Below are 26,430 nucleotides of genomic sequence, written 5' to 3' on the forward strand. Positions count from 1 at the left end.
AATGTGCCCTTGAGAAGACAGTCATTTAATGACGTGGTTGCTCTGGGGCTTGAGCAAAGGACAGATCCTGGAGAAGTTTTTTTTTTCCCCCAGTGTATTTATTTACTTACTTTTAATTTTATATTGGAGTATAGTTGATTAAAAATGTTGTGTTAGTTTCAGGTGTACAGCAAAGTGATTCAGTTATACATATACATGTATCTGTTCTTTTTAAAATTCTTTTCCCATTTAGGTTGTTACATAATATTGAGCAGAGTTCCCTGTGCTATACAGTAGGTCCTTGTTGGTTATCCATTTTACTCATGTATTCATGTATGTATGTATGTATGTATGTATTTATTTATTTTTGGTTATCCATTTTAAATATAGCAGTGTGTACATGCCAATCCCAAACTCCCTGACTATCCCTTCCCCCCTGACTATCCCTTCCCCCCACCCTTCCCCTCGGTAACCATAAGGAGAAGTTTTGTTAGGAAGAGTGAGCCAGGTGGTTTGGAGAGAAGCATCACCTTTTCCATTGGAGCTGGAGAATCAAATCAAATTCCTTTGCTGATCCAGCCCCCTGGTGGGAGAGGGTTGGGGGGGAGGGTGTTGAGGTTTGCTTGCTCCCCTACTTGGAAGAAATAACTTGGCTCAGTCAATGGGTGCTAGATCTGTATTTGAGGCAATTAGCCAATTGACTACAAACATTTATTGGGTATCCACTGGGTGTAGGCTGGGTTCCCCCGTAACCCTGCAAAAGGGGCCTCTTCAGAACGGCTAGCTGCTCCCTCCCTCCATGCTGGCCTTCAGAGGGGTGGCCCGAAGTGTTCCTATGCAGCCCTACTTCAGGGCCAGAGGGAGTCTGCAATCCCTGGGTGCTGGCTGTGGGTTTCCAGGTGCCTGCAGGCTGCGGTGGCTCAGCTGGCTCCAAGCATGGTGTCCAGGAGGGTGGGTCCACAGCTCACTGGCTTCTACGGGTGGGTTTGGTTTCTCCTCTGAACTTCAGAAGAAGGTCCTGTGGAGAAGAGGAACAAATAAGGAGGCTGCAGGTCTTGTGGGTGCGCACTCAGCCGAGGGCAAGGCCAACGAAAGGGAGCACACCCTGCCCCTTGGAGGCACAAGGCCTTGCCGACCTCTGGATGCCCCTCTTGGTGGAGGCCCCCAGCAGTCACACCCCAGCCACGGCACACAGGAGGCCAGGGAGGGCGCAGAAGGGACACCTGGGATGAGGTAGGAGGGGACCAGAAGGCAAAGGCACTGAGGTCCCTCACAGAGCAGATGACAAGTGATAGAAAACAAAGGGCCACGAGCCCATCCCAGAAGCCACGGCCACAGTTGAGGCCAACTGTTTTGGCAGCATGAGAAACTTGCAACAGAAAAGTCAACAAGCCCAGGCTTGGGTCTGCCCCAGATGCTGCCAGCTATGGGCTTTAGGCCACACCAAACACCAGTTTCACGGCCACCTACCAGCTCTGTCCATGGGCACAGCCCTGTCACAGGGCAGGAAATACATCCCAAAGCTGGGCTCCACAGTGTCCCACAGATAGAGTCCAGAGTCAAGGGAGACAGAAGGCACAGAGGACAGTTTGGTCTGAGCAGGGCTCAGCCACAGCAGGTCACAACAGGACATGGACAACTCCGATAGGCCAATCCTGGCTCTCTGGACCAGCGTTAATTGCCTCTTAATTGCCCTGGCTCTGGCCAAGCATGGCGGCTTTGTGGAGGTCCCAGAGGGTGGGGCTGGCAGGGAAGGGGAAACCCAGGCTGCTCTTCCTTTGGGTTCTCCCAGCCCATCGTGCCTGCTTTGAGGCACTGCCTGTGCCCAGCCGAGAATGGCGCTCACTGCTCTATCCTGCTCATTGGGGTGCTATGTGGGACCCAGGGCAGATCCCAAGGGCTGTGGTGAGTCAGGACACCCAGGTCCCAAGCATGCCGCACACTGGGCTCTGCTTGGCTTCCCTGAGCGGGAGGGCCTTTGAGTCCAACAGAATTCCAGCGTCACCAACAGCAGGCCCAGGTGGCACTTCAGGGATGGCGAATCCCCAGACACCAGTCCAAAGAACCTGCCGACAGCATGGGCAGCAGACAGCCACGACGTGCAGCGTGGACAGACGGGGCCCTGCAGCCCGCCTGCCTATTCACCGCGGGGGTTGCCAGGCTCCAGCTGCAGGAGGAACCCGTGTCTAAGCATGGGAGCATTGTCTCCAAGGAGCTTTCGGACCAGCTGGGGGCTTTCGGCTGCAGAGGAGGGAAGAGAAGAGCTACATATGCAGAGCGGAGCAGGAAACACAAAACAGGGCTTGGTTATTCCAGGCAGAGCTCCACCGGACCTCTCCCTTCACTTGGCTCCTGCCTCAGGTCCTGCCTAGGCCCTGGGTTCCAGAATTAGTTGCTACAAGACCTTGATTTCTCTAAGATGTACACAGGACTCAGCCTCTGCTGGGAGGGGGAGTGGGTAGGCACCGTCATGACAGGCAAGCACAGGGATGGAGAGGTGATGTGATGAAGTGAGGGTGGGGGACAGTAAGAGGCACACACAGAGGCACAGAGAGAGACAGGGGCAGAGACAGAGAGACAGAGAGAGAGAAAATGGATGCAGGGTGGCAAAGATGGAGAAGCAGGGACTCAGAGCCAGGAGTGGAGAGAGACAAGAAAAGGAGAGGTAAGAGAAGAGGGAGAGAGATGAAGGGAAGAAGGATGCAGGGGAGAGGGATGGATGGGAGAGAGACTGACAGGAAGGAAGGGGGAGCAGGAGGGAGGGGAAGGACACAGAGAGAGAGAGAGAGAGAATGAGATAGAGAGACCCACACAGATACAGAGACAGGAATGAAACAGACATAGGGAGAGACAGACCATACAGGGAACTGCAGAGAAAGACAGAGACTGGGCCAAGGAAAGCCTGCAGGATGGGGCCAAAGCCTATGGTCCTGGCTGCATAAGAGAAAGCAGCTACGTAGCAGGAAGACCCTCCAGAGAGCAAGACACAGAAGTCTTTAAACTAGCTGGTGATGGGGCAGGAGACGAAGTTCTGAGTAGGGAATCAGAAATCTGAGGCTTTGTCCCAGCTTCACTGTTTACTTGGCCTGAGACCTTGAATTTCTCTGGGCTTCAGTTTTGCATATGGAAAGAAGAATCCGGACAAGGCCGACTTGAAGGCGGCTCTGGCAATGCTTGAGGACAGTGACTTAGTTCTAGGCTTGCTCTAGCCTGGGAGCTTTCCAGGATCAATTACTACTAGACTTTGTGCGCTTGGGCCATTCCGTTAGGCTGGATGAGGACTGGGGCTGGGCTGGGAGAAAGTGGCCAAGATCCCGGAGGAAGAGGAGGAGGGAGAGGAGGTAGGGGGCCAGGCACCCGCACACACTTACAGCTCATCGTCATACTCCTTGGGGGGACAGACGGCAATGACAAGGTCGATCCAGTCCTGTGGGGAGAAGCCATGTGACTCTGAGGCACGCTCAGCGGTCAGTGGCATGTCTGCCCCTGATACTCCATTCCCATGCCAGGGCACCATGGCCCAGGATCAGCCGGCTGGGGCCTTCTTCCCACGGAGGGTGGGCCCAGGTGGGGCTGGAGGTCCTCCCGATGGGGAAGGGCCTCACTGTGCAATCCCATGGTCTGCGGGAAGCTTCCAGACTCTGAGGTTTCAGAACCATAGAAGCCAGGGTTGCCAGGTCCTTGAATGACACCAAGTTCCCAAATGCTGATCTGCAGACCCTGGCCGGGCATCAACCTCAGAATCACTTGGGGAATTCCTTAAAATTCTAGATTCATGGACTTGGTGCCTGGAAATCTGAGGTTAGGTCCTGGGAAATGGTATTTTTAACAAAGTCCCTAGGTCATTCTGATGCACAGCCAATTGGGGAATTTCAGGCCTAGCTTTCTGCTCCTAACATTTGAATCCCCTCAATGGCATCGCTGCCATCCTTAGCTTGTCCATCATTGTCCATCCTTGGCTTGGGTGTATCCAATAAAAATTTTGTGAAATATCACTAGGCCCCTCTACCATGCAATAGCTCCTAATATTGAACTGAAATCTCTCCTCAGGACCTTCCTCCATCCAATCCAGCTCTGCCCTCAAGATCACAGAAAACTGTCGCTCCCTCTACCCTAATGCAGCACTTGAGATAGTTAAAGACAGTCATCATGTTACCCGTGAGTCTTCTCTTCTCCACATCCCTTCATGTGGGTCCCAGGCCCATCTGGTCAGCATCCTCGGCACTGAACTTAATACCTCAGGCTTGGCTGCCTGCATACAGTTGCACAGGTTGTGCATTGCACAACATGAGCGAGCACCATTCACACTGTAGTCTGTAGGAGGGCACCCCCTCGGATTGTGCAGGGCACAGCCTGGGAGACCTTATGTGGTGGCCCTGACCCAGGTGGGTGTCTAATGAGCCAGAGCAAACTACCACCAGCCCCTCCGCCATTCTGGGCCCTCTACTTCTGTTAATGCTTTCAAGCACTCTCTTGATTCCTGTTTGGTGTGTACTTAGAGAAGACCTTAAGTTTTTTTCTTGGGTGGGTTGCCACATCTGGTCTTCTGGTGTCTATTTGTGCCACTTGTTTTTTGGATTCAAGGTTGGAAACTGACTTTCTGAATTCTATCTTGTCAGATTAAGACCACTGGCTGGATAGGGTATGTGAGTGTCACCCAGGAGTTACCTGGACCTTGGATATCGGTCCTGGGATGGGGCACCCTGACTGTAAGGCCTGGTTGAGGAGGCCAGGGTTTGAGGCAGGCAGGCAAGGGAGGGAAAAAGGGAGGGGGATTGTTCTTACCCCCTGATTCCAGGCCTTCTGCAGGGCAGCCTCAGCCTCAGCCAGGGTGTAGTCCGTCACGATCTTGCCATTGATGGCCATGACCTCATCCCCTTTCACAATGCCACCTGCAGGAAGATAAGGCTGACTGACCAACTGGGCTGCATATAGAAAACGGGGAGTGACTGTAGGGCTGCAGAAGGGGCCTGACTTGGATTCTGAAAGCTCATATGGGCTCAGAAAGCACAAGGGGAAACAATCGACCAGGTTGCTCAAAGGGCACTTCCTTCCCACCTCATCCACACACCCTCACCCCAGCTCAGTAGAAACGGGACACCAGTGATGAATTATTGCCACCACAGCTTTTGTATGGGCTTCTGATTGCAGAGGGAAGCAGACCTGCATTTCCAGGGAGGTTACCAGAAACACAAGCTAGTTCTATGAGCCGTCCCTCTCTGTGCTCTAGCCGTGCTGGCCGGCTTTAGGTCCCTGAGCAGACTGAGCTCTTTCCTGCCTCAGAGCTTTCACATGCTGTTCCACCCGGTGCACTTGCCCTCGCTCTCTTTCCCTCTTCTTCCAAGTCTGAGATAAAACTCTGAGAGGTCTTCTCTGACTGCCCACTCAATCTCAAGTAGAACTTTCCTATTATTCTATTAAAGTATCCTGGTCTTTTTCTGCACAGCAGTTTTCACAATTTGTAACCATATATCTATTTATTGACTGGTGGTCCCTCCTACCAGACTGTCAGCTCCATAAGGGCAGGGGTTGTCTTTTTAGTTCACCACTATATTTCCAGCACTTAACAAAACACCTAGCACAAAATAGGAATTCAATAGATATTTCTTGAATAAATGAGTGATGTTGAAGGTGTTCCTGGATAAGCGGACATGTGATCTAATAAGTAGTTTGAGAAAAGCTGACGTTATAAGCTTAAACAGAGCTACTCACTGCAGGACTTGTCAGAACCTTGAATATGCTAATATGCCTTGTGGCTCTCCGAGAAGTAGATCTAACACACATCTTCAACTTCAGAACCCTTTCTTCCTTTTTTTTTTTTTTTTTGAGCAATTTCTCCCAGTTCTGGTGTCCAGAGAACATTCTGTGCTATGCTGAAATAGTTTACTCAGGAGCCTTGCAGGCATGAAGGTCCACAGGATTACGATGTGTGTTGCTAAAGATGGTGGCTATGGTGGCTTAAAACACATGTGCTCCTGAGGAACTTTCACCAGCTGCTTGTATGTCCAAAGTAGTGTGGAACCAAACTGTAGACAGCAGTTTCCTCTGGACAGTGGGCCTGGGGAGAGGTAGCTTCCACATTTTCACTTTGTACAAACCCAAGATGCAGCCTCAGGGCCAATAAGGCAGTGGTTGGGCTGGGGCTTTGTAAGGTGGGGAGGGCCCAGGAAGCCACCCACCCATCCTGGTCCTCTTTCCCTGCTAGACACGGCAGACAGGTGGGGCCAGCATCAACCCTTCCCTCAGCTGGCACAGGAAATGAGGACAGAGGTGGAGCGCATTGGCCAGGTGGGCAGCGGTGGGCCATGGCAGCTGCCTAGCTGAGCAGGCCCCCCTTCTATAGCGGAAATGAAGGCTCAAGTGCGGCTGTGAGGGGCCGAGGTCACCAAGGCCCCGGGTGGCAGAGCTGGACTCGCCCTAGCAACCCACAGAAGCCTGGCTGCCAGTGTGCCCAGGTGACTGCCATCACTCCACCTCCTGCCTCAGGCCCACACCCACCCTCCATTCTACCACCTTGGCTTGTGGGAGAGACTCCAGCCTAGCGCTGCAGAGAAGGGATCTGACTCTTGGATTCCCTGCTCTGGCCTGCAAAGGTGAGGGGCTCCTTCTTCAAGGGCACCTATTCCTCCACAAGGGACTCAGGAGTACTGAAAAGCTGCCCAGACTTGGAAGAAGGTGGAGTTTCAGACATTGTCAGGTGAATGGGTTGATCGTTTGAGGCACAAGTCTGTGCTGGGTCCACAAAGGCTTCACTCATCAGCAGGGGTGTTTTTGTTGGTAAGGGGATCAAGGCAAAGCAAGAAGATCATGCCACAGGAGAGACACAGGGTGGGAGAGGGCCCCTGCCCCGCTGGGAGGGGGCAGGGCTGCAGAAGGTCCCAAGCAGGGGTGGCACTTGTGCTGGGCAGTAAAGCGAATGACCAAACTGCTTGGGTTCAAGTCCTGCCTCCATCCCTTACTGGCTGTGGGTCCTGAACAAGTATTGTACTTAACCTTTCTGTGCCTCAGTTTCCTAAGATGTGAAATGAGAGTGATAACGGTATCTATTGTAAGAATTAAATGAGTTAATACACATGATTACCCAGACACAGGTTATGTGCAGGTACTTAGAATAACACCTGGCACGAGGTTAGTTCTTGACAGATGTTGGCTCTTATCATTATGAAAAGGACGGGTAACGTTTTGATGGTTTCTCTCTTGCCTTTACTTGTGCTGTCCTCTCTGCCTGGAAAGCTCTTTCCCTCCTTTGCAAGGCTAGCATCAACTTATTTTTAAAGGCTCAGCTCAGTATCACCCTTGTAGGGAGCCCTCCCTGCAGCCCTCTCGCCCTTGATAGGTTAGGGGCCTCAGGGTTCCCATAGCGTCCCTCCACCCTCTCAGTCCTCTGCCAGCCCACAGCAGACCACACTGTTATCGTCAGCACCTGGCAATTCTGAGGATGTTTTCACCACTAGATGGGGAGCCCCCGGAGGGCAAAGTGGTGTCTGGTTTGCTGTGTGCCTGCAGATCCTGGCACTGTCATATGCCTGCAGGTCACATGTGGGACACTGATGCATGAGTGGGCGGATCCAGGTGGGAGGGCATTCCTGAGAATGGTGTGCCCACTCCCAGAAGGCTGCTGTTTGCTTTCCTGGAGGGTCCTGTATAACCATCACACCATCCCCAAACCGGGGCATGTCTGGTCCCCACTCACCGTGCCGCTCAGCAGCTCCGCCCTCGTAAACAGCCGAGATGACCACCTTCCCGATCGGGGAGTCCACACCGCCTTCCAGGGCCAGGTCTAAGGCTCCCTCCTGGTGAGAAGAAAACAGGCCTTTGGAGACAAGGAGACAACAAGTTGTAGGCACCTGGGCACCCAGGAGCCTCTTGTCGGGGCCACAGACAGGGCGGGAGAAGCCATGGGGCAATGGCAGTGCCGTCAGGGAGAAAATGGGGCATGGATGCCAAGCGGGGCCTGGGGGTGTGGTCCTGCAATAGGAAGGGGTGTTCCCAAGGGGAAAGAGGAGAGTGGGGATCTGAGGGGTCCCCCAGGAGTCACCTTGAGAGGAGAAACAAGGGACTAAGATGGGAGGGGGCAGGGACAAAGAAGCGTGGTCCCCGCCTGACCTCCATGTGCCCGGGTACCTTCTTAATGCGCAGGAGCCGGACATCCTTTCCTACGATCTGCTCCGGGGTGAACTAGAGGGAAAAGACAGTGGGGATGAAGGATGCCTGCCTGAAGGATGCAGGCGGGGGCAGGGGTGGGAGGGAAAGCCAGGCACCTGTGGGACATCGGGCCCCACAGAACACATGGTCAAGGGGACCTTGCACAGCCTCATCCCCATCAGTCTTCAGCTGGAGGTCCCAGGCCCCATGGGGGCCCCATGGACACGCACACACAGAGATCGTTTTTCCCTGGGATTATTGTGAGGACTGGGCGAGAGCATGCCTTGTAAACACACAGCACAGTGTCTGGTACGTAGTTAGTGCTCAGCAAGTGTAACTGTTGTTGTAAACCACACACACACACACACACACACAGAGTTCACAACGGAATGCTGTTTGAAAGGAGCCCACACAGGGAAGAGCAGCTGGGGCCTCCTTGGGGCTGTTCACACGCCCTGCCTCATCCCCAGGGCCCTCAGAGCCCACAATGCACCAGCACCAAACACACCGTAATCCCCAAACCCCCCACTCCTGGGGTTACTCCCCAGGGGAGGAGAGCTATCTCTCACCATGGAGTAGGGGTCAAAGCCTTCCTCGTATTTCCGGAAATCCTGGAAGCAAAGGGAGGGTGTTAGGGCTTCAGAGCAGAGGCCCTTGAGAGTCACTGCAGGAAAGAAGCTTAGGGCAGAGGAAGACGGTGAATGGCTAGGAGGTAGGGGAGAGAGTGGCGGGGTGAGGGGCCAGTTGTGGACTGCATGGGGGATTCGGGGAGGAGGCTGGCAGCCCTGACAGCCAGAGCACCCCTGCCCGGGAGAAGCAGGAAGCTACGGGAAGCATTTGAAGGACCCTGGCCCTGGACCCTGCACTGTTCCAGAGGGGTGGGCATCTGCGGCTGGCAGGGGCACCTGCTGACATCTAGGTGGTCTGGGAAACCTTGCTGAAGGTCTCATTGCCCACACTTTCAGGTCTTTTAGGCTCTTTCTCAGTTCCTCCAAGTGCCCACCTGAGGCCAGGTCCAGGCTCTGGGGGTGAAGCCCAGCTTTTCTCCACCCAGTGCTCTGACCCCAAAGAAGGACAATACTGCTCAAGAGACTCCCTGGGGAAATCAGTCACAACATGATGGGCGTGGGGAAGGGACATCAGGCACCCAGAGGAAAAGGAGGGCTGTCTGTGCTTGCCCAGCGCCTGCACTGTTCTTAACGTAATGCTTATCTAGAAGGTAAGGCTCCCCCCAGAACCTAGCCAGGGGAGGAGGAGGGGGACGCTCAGCTCCGGGGACCTGGCTTGGTGGGAGCTATGGGAACTATATCCCCAACAATATGCCCTTCTCACCAAGCAAGGTGGTGAGAAGGGAGAAGGGGGAGCAGAGTCGGAAAAGCACAGTCTTCCCAGGAGTCACACACAGAGAGCAGGAGCCCGGGGTCCATGGATTGAGGGGCCAGGCATGCTAAGCCTGAGGGCAGCAAAGCCTCAGTTAGTCCCCATGGGAAGGTGGAAGCAAAGGAGAAGCCCTGTGACAGGTGCCCATGCAGCCTTGCTGGACTGAGTGGAGTCACCCCCCAGCATACAGTCACCTGGGCCACACCAAGTGTCCCCTGGGGCCTGTGGTTGGCATCACTGGGAGGTCACATCCTCCTCTATGCCCAGCATGCAGCAACCAAGCTCTGGGCTCAAGACAGGGGCCAGATATCAGCAGACGGATCCCTGGGCATCTGCCTGCCCTGCCTCTTCACTCGCCTTCATCTCCCGGGCTCAACCCCGAAAAGCCTGGGGGTCTCCAGCCTGGCCCAGCTCTGAGGCCACCCCCAGGTCGGTGTGTGGGTGTCAGGGCAGCAGACAGAGGAAGGGATGCAGCAAATCCACGGGCAAGGGGAGTCATTAGGCAGGATGTGGAGTCAATTCTCTTTCATGGAGAGAACTCTGCCTACCCCTGGCTGTTTCTTCTGGAAAAGTGAGCAGGGCTGGCTATGGGCCTCCCTCTCTGCTTCCCTCTGAGAATCTGCTCTCAGCGACAGGCCGAATGGCAAGGACTTGTGTCTTATGTGAATTTAGATTAGAGACCTATAAGCCACTATCGCGGGTCGGCCCTTGAAGAGGGAGTCCAGCCCTTCGTCCAACAGATGGAGACACTGGGACCCAGAGGGGTGACATTCATGCTCAAGTCACCCCGTCAGTGGGCAGTGAGGTGAAGGTCTGACTCCCAGTCTGGGCCCTTGGATTCGTCACCTTCCTGCCTCTCTCTCCTCGAGACCTATTTGTGCCTTGAATAACAAAACCCTTAAATGTCTATTTCATCCTGAGAGGCAGGATGGTGTAGGATTTAGGAGCCCAACTATGAAGGCTGACCTCCTGGGTCAAATTCAAATCCAGGGTCTGACACTAGCTGTGCCATCAAGGGCATGATTCATAATCTCTCTGCACTGGTTTCTCATCTATAAAATGGGGATGATAAAAGCACTTACCTCCTAGGTTCTGGTAAAGATTAAAAGAGTTAAAGTACATAAAGTATTTAGAAACAGTGCTTGTCCAGAAGGGAGTGGCATGATATACTTAAAGTGATGAAAGGGAAGAACCTACAACCAAGATTACTCTACCTGGCAAGGATCTCATTCAGATTCGATGGAGAAATCAAAAGCTTTACAGACAAGCAAAAGCTAAGAGAATTCAGCACCACCAAACCAGCTCTACAACAAATGCTAAAGGAACTTCTCTAAGTGGGAAACACAAGAGAAGAAAAGGACCTACAAAAACAAACCCAAAACAATTAAGAAAATGGTCATAGGAACATACATATCGATAATTACCTTAAACGTGAATGGATTAAATGCTCCAATCAAAAGACACAGGCTTGCTGAGTGGATACAAAAACAAGACCCATATATATGCTGTCTACAAGAGACCCACTACAGACCTAGGGACACATACAGACTGAAAGGGAGGGGATGGAAAAAGATATTCCATGCTAATGGAAATCAAAAGAAAGCTGGAATAGCAATACTCATATCAGATAAAATAGACTTTAAAATAAAGAATGTTACAAGAGACAAGGAAGGACACTACATAATGATCAAGGGATCAATCCAAGAAGAAGATATAACAATTATAAATATATATGCACCCAACATAGGAGCACCTCAATACATAAGGCAACTGCTAATAGCTATAAAAGAGGAAATCGACAGTAACACAATAATAGTGGGGGACTTTAACACCTCACTTACACCAATGGACAGATCATCCAAAATGAAAATAAATAAGGAAACAGAAGCTTTAAATGACACAACAGACCAGATAAATTTAATTGATATTTATAGGACATTCCATCCAAAAACAGCAGATTACACTTTCTTCTCAAGTGCTCATGGAACATTCTCCGGGATTGATCACATCTTGGGTCACAAATCAAGCCTCAGTAAATTTAAGAAAATTGAAATCATATCAAGCATCTTTTCTGGCCACAACGCTCTGAGATTAGAAATGAATTACAGGGAAAAAAACGTAAAAAACACAAACACATGGAAGCTAAACAGTACGTTACTAAATAACCAAGAGATCACTGAAGAAATCAAAGAGGAAATCAAAAAATACTTAGAGACAAATGACAATGAAAACACGACGATCCAAAACCTATGGGATGCAGCAAAAGCAGTTCTAAGAGGGAAGTTTATAGCTATACAAGCCTACCTCAAGAAACAAGAAAAATCTCAAATAAACAATCTAAACTTACACCTAAAGGAACTAGAGAAAGAAGAACAAACAAAACCCAAAGTTAGCAGAAGGAAAGAAATCATCAAGATCAGAGCAGAAATAAATGAAATAGAAACAAAGAAAACAATAGCAAAGATCAATAAAACTAAAAGCTGGTTCTTTGAGAAGATAAACAAAATTGATAAACCATTAGCCAGACTCATCACGAAAAAGAGGGAGGGGACTCAAATCAATAAAATTAGAAATGAAAAAGGAGAAGTTACAACAGACACCGCAGAAATACAAAGCATCCTAAGAGACTACTACAAGCAACTCTATGCCAACAAAATGGACAACCTGGAAGAAATGGACAAATTCTTAGAAAGGTATAACCTTCCAAGACTGAACCAGGAAGAAATAGAAAATACGAACAGACCAATCACAAGTAATGAAATTGAAACTGTGAATAAAAATCTTCCAACAAACAAAAGTCCAGGACCAGATGGCTTCACAGGTGAATTCTATCAAACATTTAGAGAAGAGCTGACACCCATCCTTCTCAAACTCTTCCCAAAACTGCAGAGGAAAGAACACTCCCAAACTCATTCTATGAGGCCACCATCACCCTGATACCAAAACCAGACAAAGATACTACAAAAAAAGAAAATTACAGACCAATATCACTGATGAATATAGATGCAAAAATCCTCAACAAAATACTAGCAAACAGAATCCAACAACACATTAAAAGGATCATACACCATGATCAAGTGGGATTTATCCCAGGGATGCAAGGATTCTTCAATATATGCAAATCAATCAATGTGATACACCATATTGACAAATTGAAGAATAAAAACCATATGATCATCTCAATAGATGCAGAAAAAGCTTTTGACAAAATTCAACACCCATTTCTGATAAAAACTCTCCAGAAAGTGGGCATAGAGGGAACCTACCTCAACATAATAAAGGCCATATATGACAAACCCACAGCAAACATCATTCTCAATGGTGAAAAACTGAAAGCATTTCCTCTAAGATCAGGAACAAGACAGGGATGTCCACTCTGACCACTATTATTCAACATAGTTTTGGAAGTCCTAGCCACGGCAATCAGAGAAGAAAAAGAAATAAAAGGAATACAAATTGGAAAAGAAGAAGTAAAACTGTCACTGTTTGCAGATGACATGATACTATACATAGAGAATCCTAAAGATGCCACCAGAAAACTACTAGGGCTAATCAATGAATTTGGTAAAGTTGCAGGATACAAAATTAATGCACAGAAATCTCTTGCATTCCTATACACTAATGATGAAAAATCTGAAAGAGAAATTAAGGAAACACTCCCATTTACCATTGCAACAAAAAGAATAAAATACCTAGGAATAAACCTACCTAGGGAGACAAAAGACCTGTATGCAGAAAACTATAAGAGACTGATGAAAGAAATTAAAGATGATACCAGCAGATGGAGAGATATACCATGTTCTTGGATTGGAAGAATCAATATTGTGAAAATGACTATACTACCTAAAGCAATCTACAGATTCAGTGCAATCCCTATCAAATTACCAATGGCATTTTTTATGGAACTAGAACAAAAAATCTTAAAATTTGTGTGGAGACACAAAAGACCCCGAATAGCCAAAGCAGTCTTGAGGGAAAAAAACGGAGCTGGAGGAGTCAGACTCCCTGACTTCAGACTATACTACAAAGCTACAGTAATCAAGACAATATGGTACTGGCACAAAAACAGAAATATAGATCAATGGAACAAGATAGAAAGCCCAGAGATAAACCCACGCACCTATGGTCAACTAATCTATGACACAGGAGGCAAGGATATACAATGGAGAAAAGACAGTCTCTTCAATAAGTGGTGCTGGGAAAACTGGACAGCTACATGTAAAAGAATGAAGTTAGAACACTCCCTAACACCATAAAAAAAAATAAACTCAAAATGGATTCGAGACCTAAATGTAAGACCGGACACTATAAAACTCTTAGAGGAAAACATCGGAAGAACACTCTTTGACATAAATCACAGCAAGATCTTTTTTGATCCACCTCCTAGAGTAATGGAAATAAGAACAAAAATAAACAAATGGGACCTAATGAAACTTAAAAGCTTTTGCACAGCAAAGGAAACCATAAATAAGACGAAAAGACAACCCTCAGAATGGGAGAAAATATTTGCAAGTGAATCAACGGACAAAGGATTAATCTCCAAAATATATAAACAGCTCATGCAGCTCAATATTAAAGAAACAACCCAATCCAAAAATGGGCAGAAGACCTAAATAGACATTTCTCCAAAGAAGACATACAGATGGCCAGGAAGCACATGAAAAGCTGCTCAACATCACTAATTATTAGAGAAATGCAAATCAAAACTACAATGAGGTATCACCTCACACCAGTTAGAATGGGCATCATCAGAAAATCTACAAACAACAAATGCTGGAGAGGGTGTGGAGAAAAGGGAACCCTCTTGCACTGTTGGTGGGAATGTAAATTGATACAGCCACTATGGAGAACAGTATGGAGGTTCCTTAAAAACCTAAAAATAGAATTACCATATGATCCAGCAATCCCACTCCTGGGCATATACCCAGAGAAAACCGTAATTCAGAAAGACACATGCACCCCAATGTTCACTGCAGCACTATTTACAATAGCCAGGTCATGGAAGCAATCTAAATGCCCATCAACAGACGAATGGATAAAGAAGTTGGGGTACATATATACAATGGAATATTACTCAGCCATAAAAAGGAACGAAATTAAGTCATTGTTGAGATGTGGATGGATCTAGAGACTGTCATACAGAGTGAAGTAAGTCACAAAAAGAAAAACAAATATCGTATACTAACACCTGTATGTGGAACCTAGAAAAATGGTACAGATGAACCGGTTTGCAGGGCAGAAGTTGAGACACAGATGTAGAGAACAAATGTACGGACACCAAGGGGGGAAAGCCACGGTGGGGTGGGGATGGTGGTGTGCTGAATTGGGTGATTGGGATTGACATGTATACACTGATGTGTATAAAATTGATGACTAATAAGAACCTGCTGTATAAAAAAATAAATAAAATAAAATTTAAAAATTAAAAATAAGTAAATAAAATTTAAAAATTAGCTTGAAATTTTAGATTCAAAAATAAAAGAAACACTTTAAAAAAAAAGAAACAGTGCTTGGCACACCACAGCTAAGTGTCAGCTGTCACCTGTCACTGCTCAGTCCTGCATTGGGGGCAGCTTCCTTTGCAGACCCCCCCCATCTCACTGTACAGCTGACACCTCCCCTTTGTTCCCTGCCTGCAGTCAAATCAGCCTGTAGTCAGATATTCGGTTATTGGTGAGGATGTTGGCTGCAAGATCTCCATCTTGGGGTCTCTTTCATCAGCAATGAGACAGCCAATCCAATGGCTGGCTCTGAGGATGTAAGCCGCAGGAGGTGGGAGGATAAGTGGCTGCCTGCCTGAATCCACTCATGGACCAGCAAGGACTTCTGTGGGGCCCTGTGCACAGGAGCGCCCCCTGCAGGTGGAGGACCTGGGCCACCACTTCCTCCCTGATGGTGGTTTGGGGCCAAGTGGGGTTTGGTGAAGCTGTGATCTGCCTTGAGGAGGCAAGACATGGGAGGGGGCAGGGAAACACCTCAGGCAGCCCCTTTTTCTCTCTAGAGCTGCAGCAAGCACCTATCTTGGCCTCTGTGACTCTCTGAGGGGTCCCTCTGCTGCTCCTCTATGAACAAATAGCAGCAAAAGAAGCCAGCCCCCAGGGACACTGCTGCTTTCTCAGCTTGGCCATGGGGTCTCACAAGCCCAGGATCCCCACTTGATATGAGACACACACACATACGCACACACACACACCCCAAACCCCTGGCCACAGGTAATAGGACACAGTTTTGGGCCTGAGGCTCCTGGAAGATGGCGCTTGGGGCCACCTCCAAGCTGACAGGCACTCCCAGAGAGGTCAGAGTGGGAGGGGCAGAGGGTGGTGGGGAGAACCACAGACACACGACGGGTATCATTTTACTTGTCGGAATGCTGTCTGATAAACCACCATCCTCTTCAACATCTCCTGTGGCTGCCAGAAAAAAAAAAAGTTCCACGCTGGATATTAACCAATAGGTCTCGTCTGCCCCCTGGTGCCAAACCCTGGGCCTGCCAGCCTGGGGTTGCTTGGCCAGCATCCCTCCCCAGACAGACGCAGCCTGATTTATGTGAGGGGCCCCTCAATGCCCCCAGATGCAGCAGCTACCTAGTCCTAGTCAAGAAGACACCACCCCTTGTCATCAGCCTGAAAACACAATGCGGAGACATCAGCAGGCTGTCAGAGGAGCGTGAACTTTGCTTTTTGGAGAGCTAAAGCTCAAAATAAGTATCTGAGCAACTCCACCCTAACATTTGCATAGGGTTTCCTTGAAAGGGGAATATAAACTGTGGCATGACTCCTCCCACTGTGGGTGGGAGGCCTGTCAGGGGCCAGCACCCTTGCAGGGGGTGCACCTGAGTCCCAGCTTGCTCAGCCGTGGGTGACTGGGGGTGGGCAGACCCTCCCCCCTCCCAGGTCCACACCCCACATTCCCAGCCGCAGTGAGGAGTGAGACAGGAAGTGGAGAAGGGAAGTGGATCTGCTTTGGCCAGTTCCGCATCTCAGGATGATCCTCGACAGGCCTTAGGGGCGCAGGCCAGGGCAACTGGAATCACTGCAGGTTTTGGCAAAATGGCAAGTAGGTAGGAGTCTGGACTTTGGAGTCTGAAAGACTGGAGTAAATTGTCGGTCCTGGCTCTGCCTTGGACAACCTACTTAACCTCTCTAAGCTCAGTTTCCTCAAGTGTTAAACAGGGCTAACAATAGGAACCATATTATTACTTCTAGGTGGCGCTCTAAGCTGTTTGGTCAAGTGAGAAACAGGCATTTCTCTGGCTGTGGCAACATCCACTTATACCTATGTGGATTCACCTCTTGGCTAATGAGAAGGTGACGAGATGGCATCTGATGTGAGTTTGTATCCCACCTCGCTCTAGAGGCAGTAGCAGCTAGGGGAGACAGTCCATGTCTGCTCCTCCGGAGATGCCCTGGAGGGGACCCAAGGGGCTTACCAGGACCTCGGATTTCACAGCTGGCCTGTAGATGAAGTTGGACTCCTGGTGGACCATGACAGGTTTGGAGATGGTGGACACGCCAGGGCCTCGTGGAGGCTGTGGGCTTGGGCAAAATGTCTACGGGGTTAGTTTAAAGAGAGACCCATGTGAGGTCATGGCCCGGGTGGCCCAGGCCAACCACGGCACTTTGACACACAGGCAAATTCACACCATGCACTGAGCCAGCCTGGTCCGTTCACCCTGCCGGATGTCCTAGGGACAGGGACAAGGAGTCCACTGGCCACAGTGTGTCCTGAGGCCACAGAAACTATTGGGTGGTTCTGAGGAATCAGGGACTTGAGCCAGAGCCTGCTATGGGGGCACCAGCGGGCACTGTCAGTCAGAGGATACTTTCAAGCTCTCTCTCAGTGGCCACGGGTGCCATCCAGCTTCCTCTCTCCCAAAGGAGACCGTTGCAGTTCCCGGACTGCGCATGCAGCACCTGCTGTTCCTGGTGGGTGGGCACAGAGGTGGGGGTTTGGGAGGGAGGACCAGTAAGCACAGCATCCAGGAGAGCTGATGCAACACGTCTGCTTTGTTCTAACCCACTTGATCATCTTGGGCAAGACAAATCGGGTCACAGCCCTGCCCCAAACCCTTCATGGGTCCCCACTGACTACTAAACTCCTTGGCTCGACCCCCATGAGCTTCTCTACTTTCCTTGGCAGCCTCATCCCTCACTCCTCGCCCTTCTCACACTGCCTAACTTGAGCCTCCAAAATGCCCGGTTTTCTTGCCTTGAGGGTTTTTTACTTGCCCAGGTGTTAGCTTGGGTATCACCACCTTTGGGGACCGTTCCTTGAGCTTTTTCTCTCCACCCCCTCCCCTCAACATAGCACCTGTGCTTCCCTCATCTGCCCTGGTAGTGTAGGAGTTTCCTGCTTACTTGTCTGTCCTCCCACCAGACAGTCTCAGACAGGGACTGGGCTGCCTATTTTGTGGTGGTTCTCTGGTGCCCAGCACGGTGTCTGGCATATAGTAGGTGCTCACTAAACATGATACATGAGTAAACGAATGACTCAGTATTATGGTGGGTGCATGGGGCAGTGCCTGGGAGTACACGCGGCTCTGAAAACCTTCCCCTGGCAGGTGCCTGTGTGGCAGGCACAGGTGCCGACCTGACACAGGTGTTTGTTTCCACCACCTGAGACCTGCTGGTGGCGGGGCTGACTGTGCAGATGTGTGATGGTCCACACGTCCTACTGCAGCACTGATGACACTCGCCAGTAGCATGCAGGGAGGAGAAGGCTGGGCAGGGTCAGCGGTGCATGAGCCAAAGTGCTGACGTGAGCAGGATGAAGCTAACCAAAACAGCTGACCCCTGGCCTCCACGTCAGGGACAACACTGGCTTTGATGGCACTTAAGAGATTTAGGGTCCAGTTCTTCAGAGGCTCCTTGTGTGGGGAGAGCTTTTAACCTTCTCTCTGCTCTGATCAGGAACTAACAGTGGGAACTTCGTGATGCCTGGAGAAATCCAAGAAAGTTGGACCCTGTTTCTGAATCTTGACCCTGACTCAAAAGGTCGCAGTTTACCTCCGATCTCAAGTTTGCAGCTTCACCCAAATTGTCTTGTACCTTGATCTGTCACTGAGCATAGGTAATGTCTATTGAGCACCTCCTATGTGCCTGCCACTCTCCCAAGTATTAACTTAGAATGAATTCATGTATTAACTCATTTGATCCTCATAATAAGTAGGTGCCGTCAGCATTCCCATTTTCTGGACAAGGATACCTAGGTTCAGATAGATGAAATAACGCATGCCCAAAGTCATCTAGCCAGTGACTGAGCCAGGATTCAAACCTGGGTAGTTCCTTCTTGTCATCGTTATGTCCCCTGCACTTGCAATGCCCTTCTCCCATCCTCCATTTATCACCATCCCTCAAGGCTCAGCTCTACAGAGGTGCCTTCAACTTCCCATTAGAATGAATCCCTCCCACAGCACCTAACCTGTGCCAATTTTATAGCTGAATCCTGCCTGGTCAGCTGCTAATCCTTCAGACAGCAAAGTCCTGGAGAGCACAGGTGTGCCAATGGCCTCTGCGTCCACTTCAGCACAGCTCCCCACTCCCACACACGTAAGCACAAGGAAGGTGCTCAATTGATTACTGAGCCGAATTTGTTGAGGGAAAGCTGCTGCCCCTCTTGGTGGGGGCCACTCACAAGAAGGATGTGGGCCTCTTTGCCAGGCTAACTCAGCCCCCGCAAAATGCGCTGCCTGGGCTCTGGGGCAAGACATCCTTGGAACAGACAGACTTCTCTCTGTCAGAGCTCAGGGCTCAGGACCCCACCGGGAGTCCCTCTGAGAGTGCCCTGCTGGCAGCTGCAGCCTCATCAGCATCTGGCACTTTCTTCATTCCCACATCCCTTCCCTCAAGCGCTCCTGAATGCTCTGAGATGCTTATTCTGCACTTCATGCAGGAACTCAAATCCATGCAGGAAAGGTTAATAAAAACAACTGATCAGGTACTACTGACTACCCTCCCCCCAAACCCCCACTCTTAGCTGACATGAGCTGCTGTAGTTCTGACTGGAGTCTTAGCCTCACAGCTACTGGAGCAGAGAAATATTTTGTTTTTCCCTCCAAAGGATCAAAGCTCCATCTCTTCCTTGAGGATCGCCTCTTAGCCTTTGGGTTAAGAACAATTAATGAGAAACATGTCTTTTTGAGAAAGATCACTGTTCTCCCTGCTGACATCCAAGAAAAAGATCCCTAATCTTTTAGTAGTAAATTTGGAGCTTTCTAGGAACTATCCATTTTCATTTTTTCTGTAGCTGGAAGTTGGCCAGAAATTTATGGGCATTATGCTTCAAGCTAACGTAGTTGGCTAGTACCATAGAAAATGGCACAGTAATGTCCTAATAACTGGACAGTGTTATCACCTCACTTACAGAGCCTAATACTGCTCCCCTGCTTCCCACCCCCCTTTTCCCCTGTTAAACAGAGAATTCATTTCCCATATTCAAGGCTTTCTGAGCTAACATCGAGAAACAACTGGCTGTCATATAAATAGAGCTCTGGCTCTTCATTAACACAGCCTTGCAAATACTACATTGAATGTTACCAGCCCATATTAGCCAAGCAGAGCAAAGAGAGAGCAATCAACACTGATACAATGTTGTTCATCCCAAGTATCACAGGCAATTCACCATACAATACAGCACTTCAAAATCAGCAGAAACCACACACATGCAGAACATCCACAACAGGCAGTCTGGGGAGCTCGTTCTTGGAAAATGGGGTGGGGGGATGCTTCTTCCCGTCTCCACTCACAGGAACAGAGGAGGACTTGGGAAAGAGCAGCCCGGCCCACTCTTCCTGCCTCCCAGCATAGCATGCAGAACAGAGGTAGTACCTTTGCAGTGGGTGGGAAGCTCCGTTCAGGGACAGGAGAGTTGGCCGGCTTCCCACTGTGGTTCTTTGCCTCCCAGTCCTCTGCTGGATTGCCTGTCTCCCCAGCGCGGAAGGGGTGGTTGCCTAGTGCCTCTTCCAGTGCCGAGGGCAGCGGGCGGGTAGGAGTGAGGTCTTGGGTAGGAATGGATGGTGGGGGAGGGATGGGAATGGGGGGTGGAGTGCGTTGCACCCAGGGTGAGGATGAGGCACTCAGGCGGCCCGATGAGGGAAGGACAGGGGGCGCGGGGACCTTGGGGGGTGGGTTGGAGGCTGGAGGGTGGGGCATCACAGGCAAGGCAGAAGCAGTCTTGGGGGGATAGTAGAACATGTCCAAGGGGATGTCATCCAGGTCAGTGGTGTGGAGGTGCAGCCCACCTGCGAAGCGTCTCAGGGGTGGGGCCAGGGGAGACACAGAAGGCGGGGGAGGCGGGGGCCCTGTGGTCATCTGGGGGGTTGCAAGGAAGTTCTGTAACTGCTTAGTGCCCCACTTCACAATACATCGAGTATAATGCTCATCTATTTATTTCTCTTGCTGCTGAAGACCCACCACCCTCAAACCAGAACCACGGGGGTGTCACTTCTCTGCCACCTGGGTGCCCAGCTGATCCCATACGAGGTGGCCAGTAGGGAGTGCCCAAATGCAGGAGGAGCCCCAAGTTATGTGGGTGGTAAGAAGGCAACCATATAATCCATTAGATGACCAATTAGATGACCAATAGTCATCTCAACTGGAACACACTTGACAGTGAAAAGGACATCTGAGTAATTATGCCAGGACAACAGGCCTAACCGGGATCATCTCAGATGAGCTGGGACTTAGTGGTCACTCTGGAGATAATCCCAGAAATACAGATATGCCCCCCTCCTCAAGAGAGGAAGGGGGAGTGGGCTGGTCGGCGGCCCTGCACAGTGAAGCTTGCCAGTGGCCATCTTGCCTGCCGCTGTCCCCAGGGTGGGTGGTCCTGAAGGCAGCAGGAGGGTCTATGTGGAAAGAAGGGCTCTGTTACCTCTGAAATCTCAGTATCAGCAGAGGAAATCTGCTCAAGGCGCGTCTGACAGAGCCTTTCCACCCAATACTGAATCTTTTCCGATTCCTCAAGGTCTTCCCGCTCTGTCTCCGATACCTGGGACCCAAGGCCGGCGCAAAATGGAAAGGACAGAGGGCACACTTGAGTCACATGTGGGCGGCACACTCAAATCAGTAGAACAGAAGCACTTCTTAAAAAAACCCAGAGTACTGTTGGGTGTGTCAATTACCTAGAAAAAGCCCCGGGCTTGTTCCACCTGGCCCCAGAGGTGGTGGAAATAAGGGGGAGGGGGTGTTAGGGTGTTGGGCTAGCTAATGGCAGGTGTAGGTAAAATCCAAGAAGGGGCTCGTGCATTGCGTGGGATTAGCTGGCCCCCAGGATCCCCACCAACCCTGAGGCTCTTATGATTCTCCAAGTATGGTCCTTTTATAGGCTCTCAGCACCTTCCAAGAGTTCAATTGTACTCTTTTTCATCCCCCCTCCAGGCCGCCTTGTCCTCAGGAGCACAAGCTCAATTTTATCTTTAATTTTTTAGCTAATTTGCTCCTAATGAGAGATCTAATGCACTTCACATTTTTCAGGACTTCTCTGGATTTGTAATCTAATCAGTTTGGCATTCTGATTCATGGAAGCATTAAAGAGAAGCAAAACCAGTAATATCTCCAACAGCTAGGCAGTTACCTAGGAGATAGGAATTACTTATGCTGGAAGACTACTTTTGACATGTCTTGAAGGGGACAGCCTTAGATATATTCCTGGGTTGAAGAGGTCTAGCCTCAGACACATTTCATGTTGATGTGAGCAGCCTCAAACTCATGGCCTGATTAATTGGGGGATAACCTCAGACACCCCACCTGCCTAAAGGGGTTAGCTTCAGACCCATACCCTCAGACACAAGGCAGATTGGGGAAAACGGGTCTTGGATTCATAACCTGGGTTGGGGAGGGGGGTGTCAAACTGACCCAGATCTAATGACAGGTGGGTAGAAGGCTAACTTCAGATCTACAGCTGAACAGAGGGTTAGCCTCCGACTCAAACCCTGAGCAGGGAGGGCAGCCTCACAGCCACACGGAGGGTGGAGCGGCCTAGCCTTGGGCTCATACTCTGGTTGGGGGTGGTGGGAGTAGAGGACAGACTCAAATCTCTAGCCACATGTGTAGAGGCTAACCCGAGACCTACAATCTGGGCAGAGAGGCCAGCCCCTGAGCAAGGGGGCCCGTCTCGATCCCAAACATACACTAAGCCAGGGGCTAGTCTCAGACGACTCTGGGTAGGTAGGAAGATGTCACTCTCCAGCCTGGGGAAGGGGCCAGGCTCACTCCATCCTTGGACTGCATTTGGGAAGAGCAACTCCATCTGGTTCCCTGAGAGCGTGGTGGGGACCAACCGAACTGTCCCAGGGATGCTCACCTGGCCTGGGAGAAGGACACATACCTCCTGGGCCAGCCGGTTGATCTTCAGTTGCTTTTCCTTCTCTAGCATTTCCTCTTTCTCTTTGTAAAGCTTTTGCTCAAATTCCAGTTCCTTCTTATTCTTTCTCAACTCCTGAAGGCTATCATACTTGGCTTTCTTCTTATCCTTTCCTTTCTGAGCAGATGTGGCATTGTTTATATGACAAGGGTTACAAGGTAGTGTTGACACTGGCACAGCACAGCAAACAGGGCATTCAGTCTTCAGACAACAGCAGGCAACCACCCCACGGTGAGCCCCTCCCCTAGCTCTGCCCCACCACACTGGGCATTGGACTTAAGGTTTAGGACAGGCAGGACGCTTCTACCCATCACAGAGTGAGACACATTTCCCTGTGCCAGCCAGAAGAACTGGCTTACTAGTTCACTAACAAGCTGTGTGACCTTGGTTAAGTTCCTTAACCTCTCTGGGCCTGGTTTATCTCATCTCCAAAATGGGGGAAATACCTACCCCACAGGTTTGCCATTCAGAGCCAATGAAATAACATCTATGAAAGAGCTTTGTGAGCTTCAAAGTGCTGTATTTTAAAAAGCATTGTATTTACTTCTTAGTATCTGGGCATATGCCTTCTCCAACAACTGGATGTTCAGACACCACAGGTGCATCCTGGTAGATTCTAGAGAAAATCTGGGACAGATCCCCTGTCCTGAGCTAGAGGAGAAGGGTGTCAGCCTCCGACCTGGGAGCCCAGAGCCAGGGACATCAGATTTTGTCCTGATGTTTAAACTCCAGACCACTTCATCCTGGAGAGTCCAAATCCACTGTTCCCTCTGAACTAGGCTCCTGAACTGAGGACTAGACAGAAATTACAGGACTGGGAGATGGTGGGCAGGAGAAGGTAGGGAGGATGGCCTAACTGCTCTTCACTGGCCATCAGGGTTGAAGAGGACTGGGGGAAGGAGATGCAGGGCAAACAGACTTCTTTTTCCTGTTTGAATTAGACCACAACGTCTGCTTTCCTGGTTGCTTCTCCCATGGGCTTGCAGGGAAGCCAAGGAGTAAGGAATGAAGAGAATTAAGATTTACGGACTGCCTATGTGCCAAGGTATTAAAAGTTGATTATCTCATAAGTAGGTATCATCCCCCCTCTGATGAAAGAGCCGAGTTTCAGAGCGGTGAAGTCCCTTGCTGGACGTCAAACATCTAGTAAGTGGTGGTGCCAGAGTTTGGACCTAAGTTTCCCCACGGTGCTCTGATGAGCTGGGGGCAATGGAGCATGGCAGGAGGGAGCGTCAGACCCCATCACACAGCATGGAGGACAGGGGCCAGCAGAGAGAGTCAACACCCTGGGGAAGGAGGAAGCCTGCACGTTCACTGAGCTCACCCCCAAACCCACAAGCCTTCCTGGGGCCTCTGCTCTCAGAATTCCTGAATCATCCCAGCGTCCAAGGCCAGGAAGGAGGAATTGAGTTTCCCAGCAATGGACACACAACTTTGTCCACAGCTGGAGGGGCATGATGGGTCATTATGGACACGTGACCGAGTCATTCTGCCTCCCCTCTAAAGACTACCCCCACCTCTGTGCGCAGGTGCTTTGGAGATGGTCCCCCATCTAGGATATGGGGACTCACCCCCAGAGTAGTCTGTGAGCCACTTGAGAAAATGGTTTTCACTACTTCAGAGTTCTGCTGGATTCCTTCCTATCCTGTTCACTAGACTCTCAGCTCAGTTGACAGATGAATCCCTACTATCATATTATCAATTCAGACAATTCCCCAAGAGGAGCCAGAAACATTCTACCCAATGGCAGCTTGCTAGACTAAGGGCATGGCCTCTCACAGGGACCATCATAATACGCATGGCCATTCTACTGGTTTAAAAAAAACCACCAGTGTTAAAGATTTTAGAGCAAGGGCTCCTGGGTGGGGCAGGCAGATATGACAGTTTCTGTCCCATCTCCAAGAAAAGAGCACCTGCTTACTGATGCAGAAAGGCAAGCTGCCCCGTAGCATTGCCTACTGATCGCACACTAGCCTTTTCCATACACGTTACTTAGCTGTGTGTGAATCTGCTTGCCCTGCCAGATGGCGGGCTCCTACAAGTAGGGTTGGTCTGCGTTATTTACTCAAGAAGTCCTGGGGAAAGGATTCAGTCAGAACCATGAATTCTTCAGGCGCTGAAATAGATTTTGTGAGGTCACAGGCCTGGGCACCTTGAGACCCACAGGGCTCAAGAAGTCACTGAATAGTTATCTTTTCAAATAAGGGGAATTTTGTGCATTGCTGATCAAGGCCATAGAGGGCCACTTGTATTATCTGGGGACTTCGTTCCAGCTGCTGGGAGACAAAGCATCTCACATGACTCTAGAAAAAATGTCAATGGATTTTCAGAGCCAGAATGAGGGACATGATTCTGTTGTCCTTTAGCTGCCAGTTAAATTCATGGCAAATATTCCTTCTGGGCCAGACTGAGAGGAGAGGCAGATGGGGTGGATGTGCTCTTGCTTCTACCTAGATGCAATTTTTCTCTCTTTTGGAAATGAAATGAAAACCAAAATACCAGCTATTTCTGGAATGACTGGACTAATGAATAGAGGAAAATAAGCTTTCCTCTTCACCAACAGCGATTTTCGAGTGACATGATTTCTGATGGGAGGTGTGTGTGGAGGAGACGCTAGTTCTTTTACATTTATCTAGTTATTAGTGCCTGGAAAAGAATTTACCTGTACATCTCCTTTTATTATTTTTTCAAATAAAATCCTCTGTGTGTGTGTGTACATGTGCGTGTCTCATAACCTGCACCCAACTTGATTTTTCACTCTGTCTGACCTTGGCTTCTGGTCTTGGCCTCTGGTTCTACTTGACAGAGAAACAAAGCAGAAGTTTCCTGCCATGGCTTTGCCCTGTCCTGTGCCCAGTGGAGCTGATGCCGACCCAGCAGTGCCTGATGGTACCTAGGCAGGTCTCAGCCCGTGAATGCCTCCCTCACGATGCCACTGTGACAGCGCCCTGCCATCTGCCATCAGTCTGACAGAGAGGCACAGACAGGGTTAGCCCCCCCCAGTGAACAGGCGGTCACACTGTTGAGAGGCGACAGGAGAAGAAACAATGTTTGGAAAAGGTCAAAACCAACGGCAAACTCAGCAGCAAACAGCACTCAGTCCTGGCCTACCTTCCGGATGGTTGGGAATTTGCCATCGTAGCGATAAAACCATCCAAAGGCTATAAGAACACAGAGAACAAAGCGATGAGATGCAGTTCAGCTCAGCCAGAGCGTCCATGGGCAGCAGCCAGGAGGAGTTGGGTTCCCAAGGAACTTGCGGCTTTGTGAGATGAAGAGCAGCCTCAGCAAATTCAACAGCAGAACCGCACCCTCTGTCTGACTCTCCACTTACCTGGCCTCACCTGGGTTGTAAAGCAGGCCCAAGACCACCTGAGAAAGGGCCCGATTCCCAGGCCCCGGGCCACTGTCAGCTGCCTCCCCCAGGACACTGGCTTCAGAAGTCAGTGCCAGAAAGTCAAAGAGAAAGCCCCTTGTAGAAGGATGAGCTTTTCCCCATCACAGCCACAGTCTGCAAACACAAAGCCCCATTGAACAAGGCCTCTCCTGACTGGCGTCAGGTTC

At 50.0% G+C, this 26,430-nt stretch overlaps 1 protein-coding gene across 3 annotated transcripts in view; it reads right to left on the bottom strand.

Annotated features, from left to right (window-relative positions):
• Window positions 1-654: 654 nt before the first annotated feature.
• Window positions 655-26,430, bottom strand: part of USH1C (USH1 protein network component harmonin) — a gene marked incomplete at its 3' end in the record, with an annotated part of 52,499 nt that continues 26,723 nt past the window's right edge. The window contains exons 15-26 of one of the 3 annotated variants that reach the window (XM_082476642.1): window positions 25,978-26,027; window positions 22,831-22,983; window positions 21,376-21,492; window positions 20,331-20,813; window positions 16,934-17,053; window positions 15,864-15,914; window positions 8,694-8,735; window positions 8,104-8,157; window positions 7,673-7,772; window positions 4,765-4,871; window positions 3,351-3,406; window positions 1,011-2,243 (exon numbers count right to left, since the gene is read on the bottom strand). In XM_082476642.1, the coding sequence (XP_082332768.1) occupies window positions 2,117-2,243; window positions 3,351-3,406; window positions 4,765-4,871; window positions 7,673-7,772; window positions 8,104-8,157; window positions 8,694-8,735; window positions 15,864-15,914; window positions 16,934-17,053; window positions 20,331-20,813; window positions 21,376-21,492; window positions 22,831-22,983; window positions 25,978-26,027 (1,460 nt within the window). The other 2 variants (XM_082476640.1, XM_082476641.1) reach the window with 2 other exon arrangements.

Source organism: Balaenoptera physalus (genome assembly GCF_965194825.1).
Source record: "Balaenoptera physalus genome assembly, chromosome: 10".
Classification (NCBI taxonomy): Eukaryota; Metazoa; Chordata; class Mammalia; order Artiodactyla; family Balaenopteridae; genus Balaenoptera; species Balaenoptera physalus.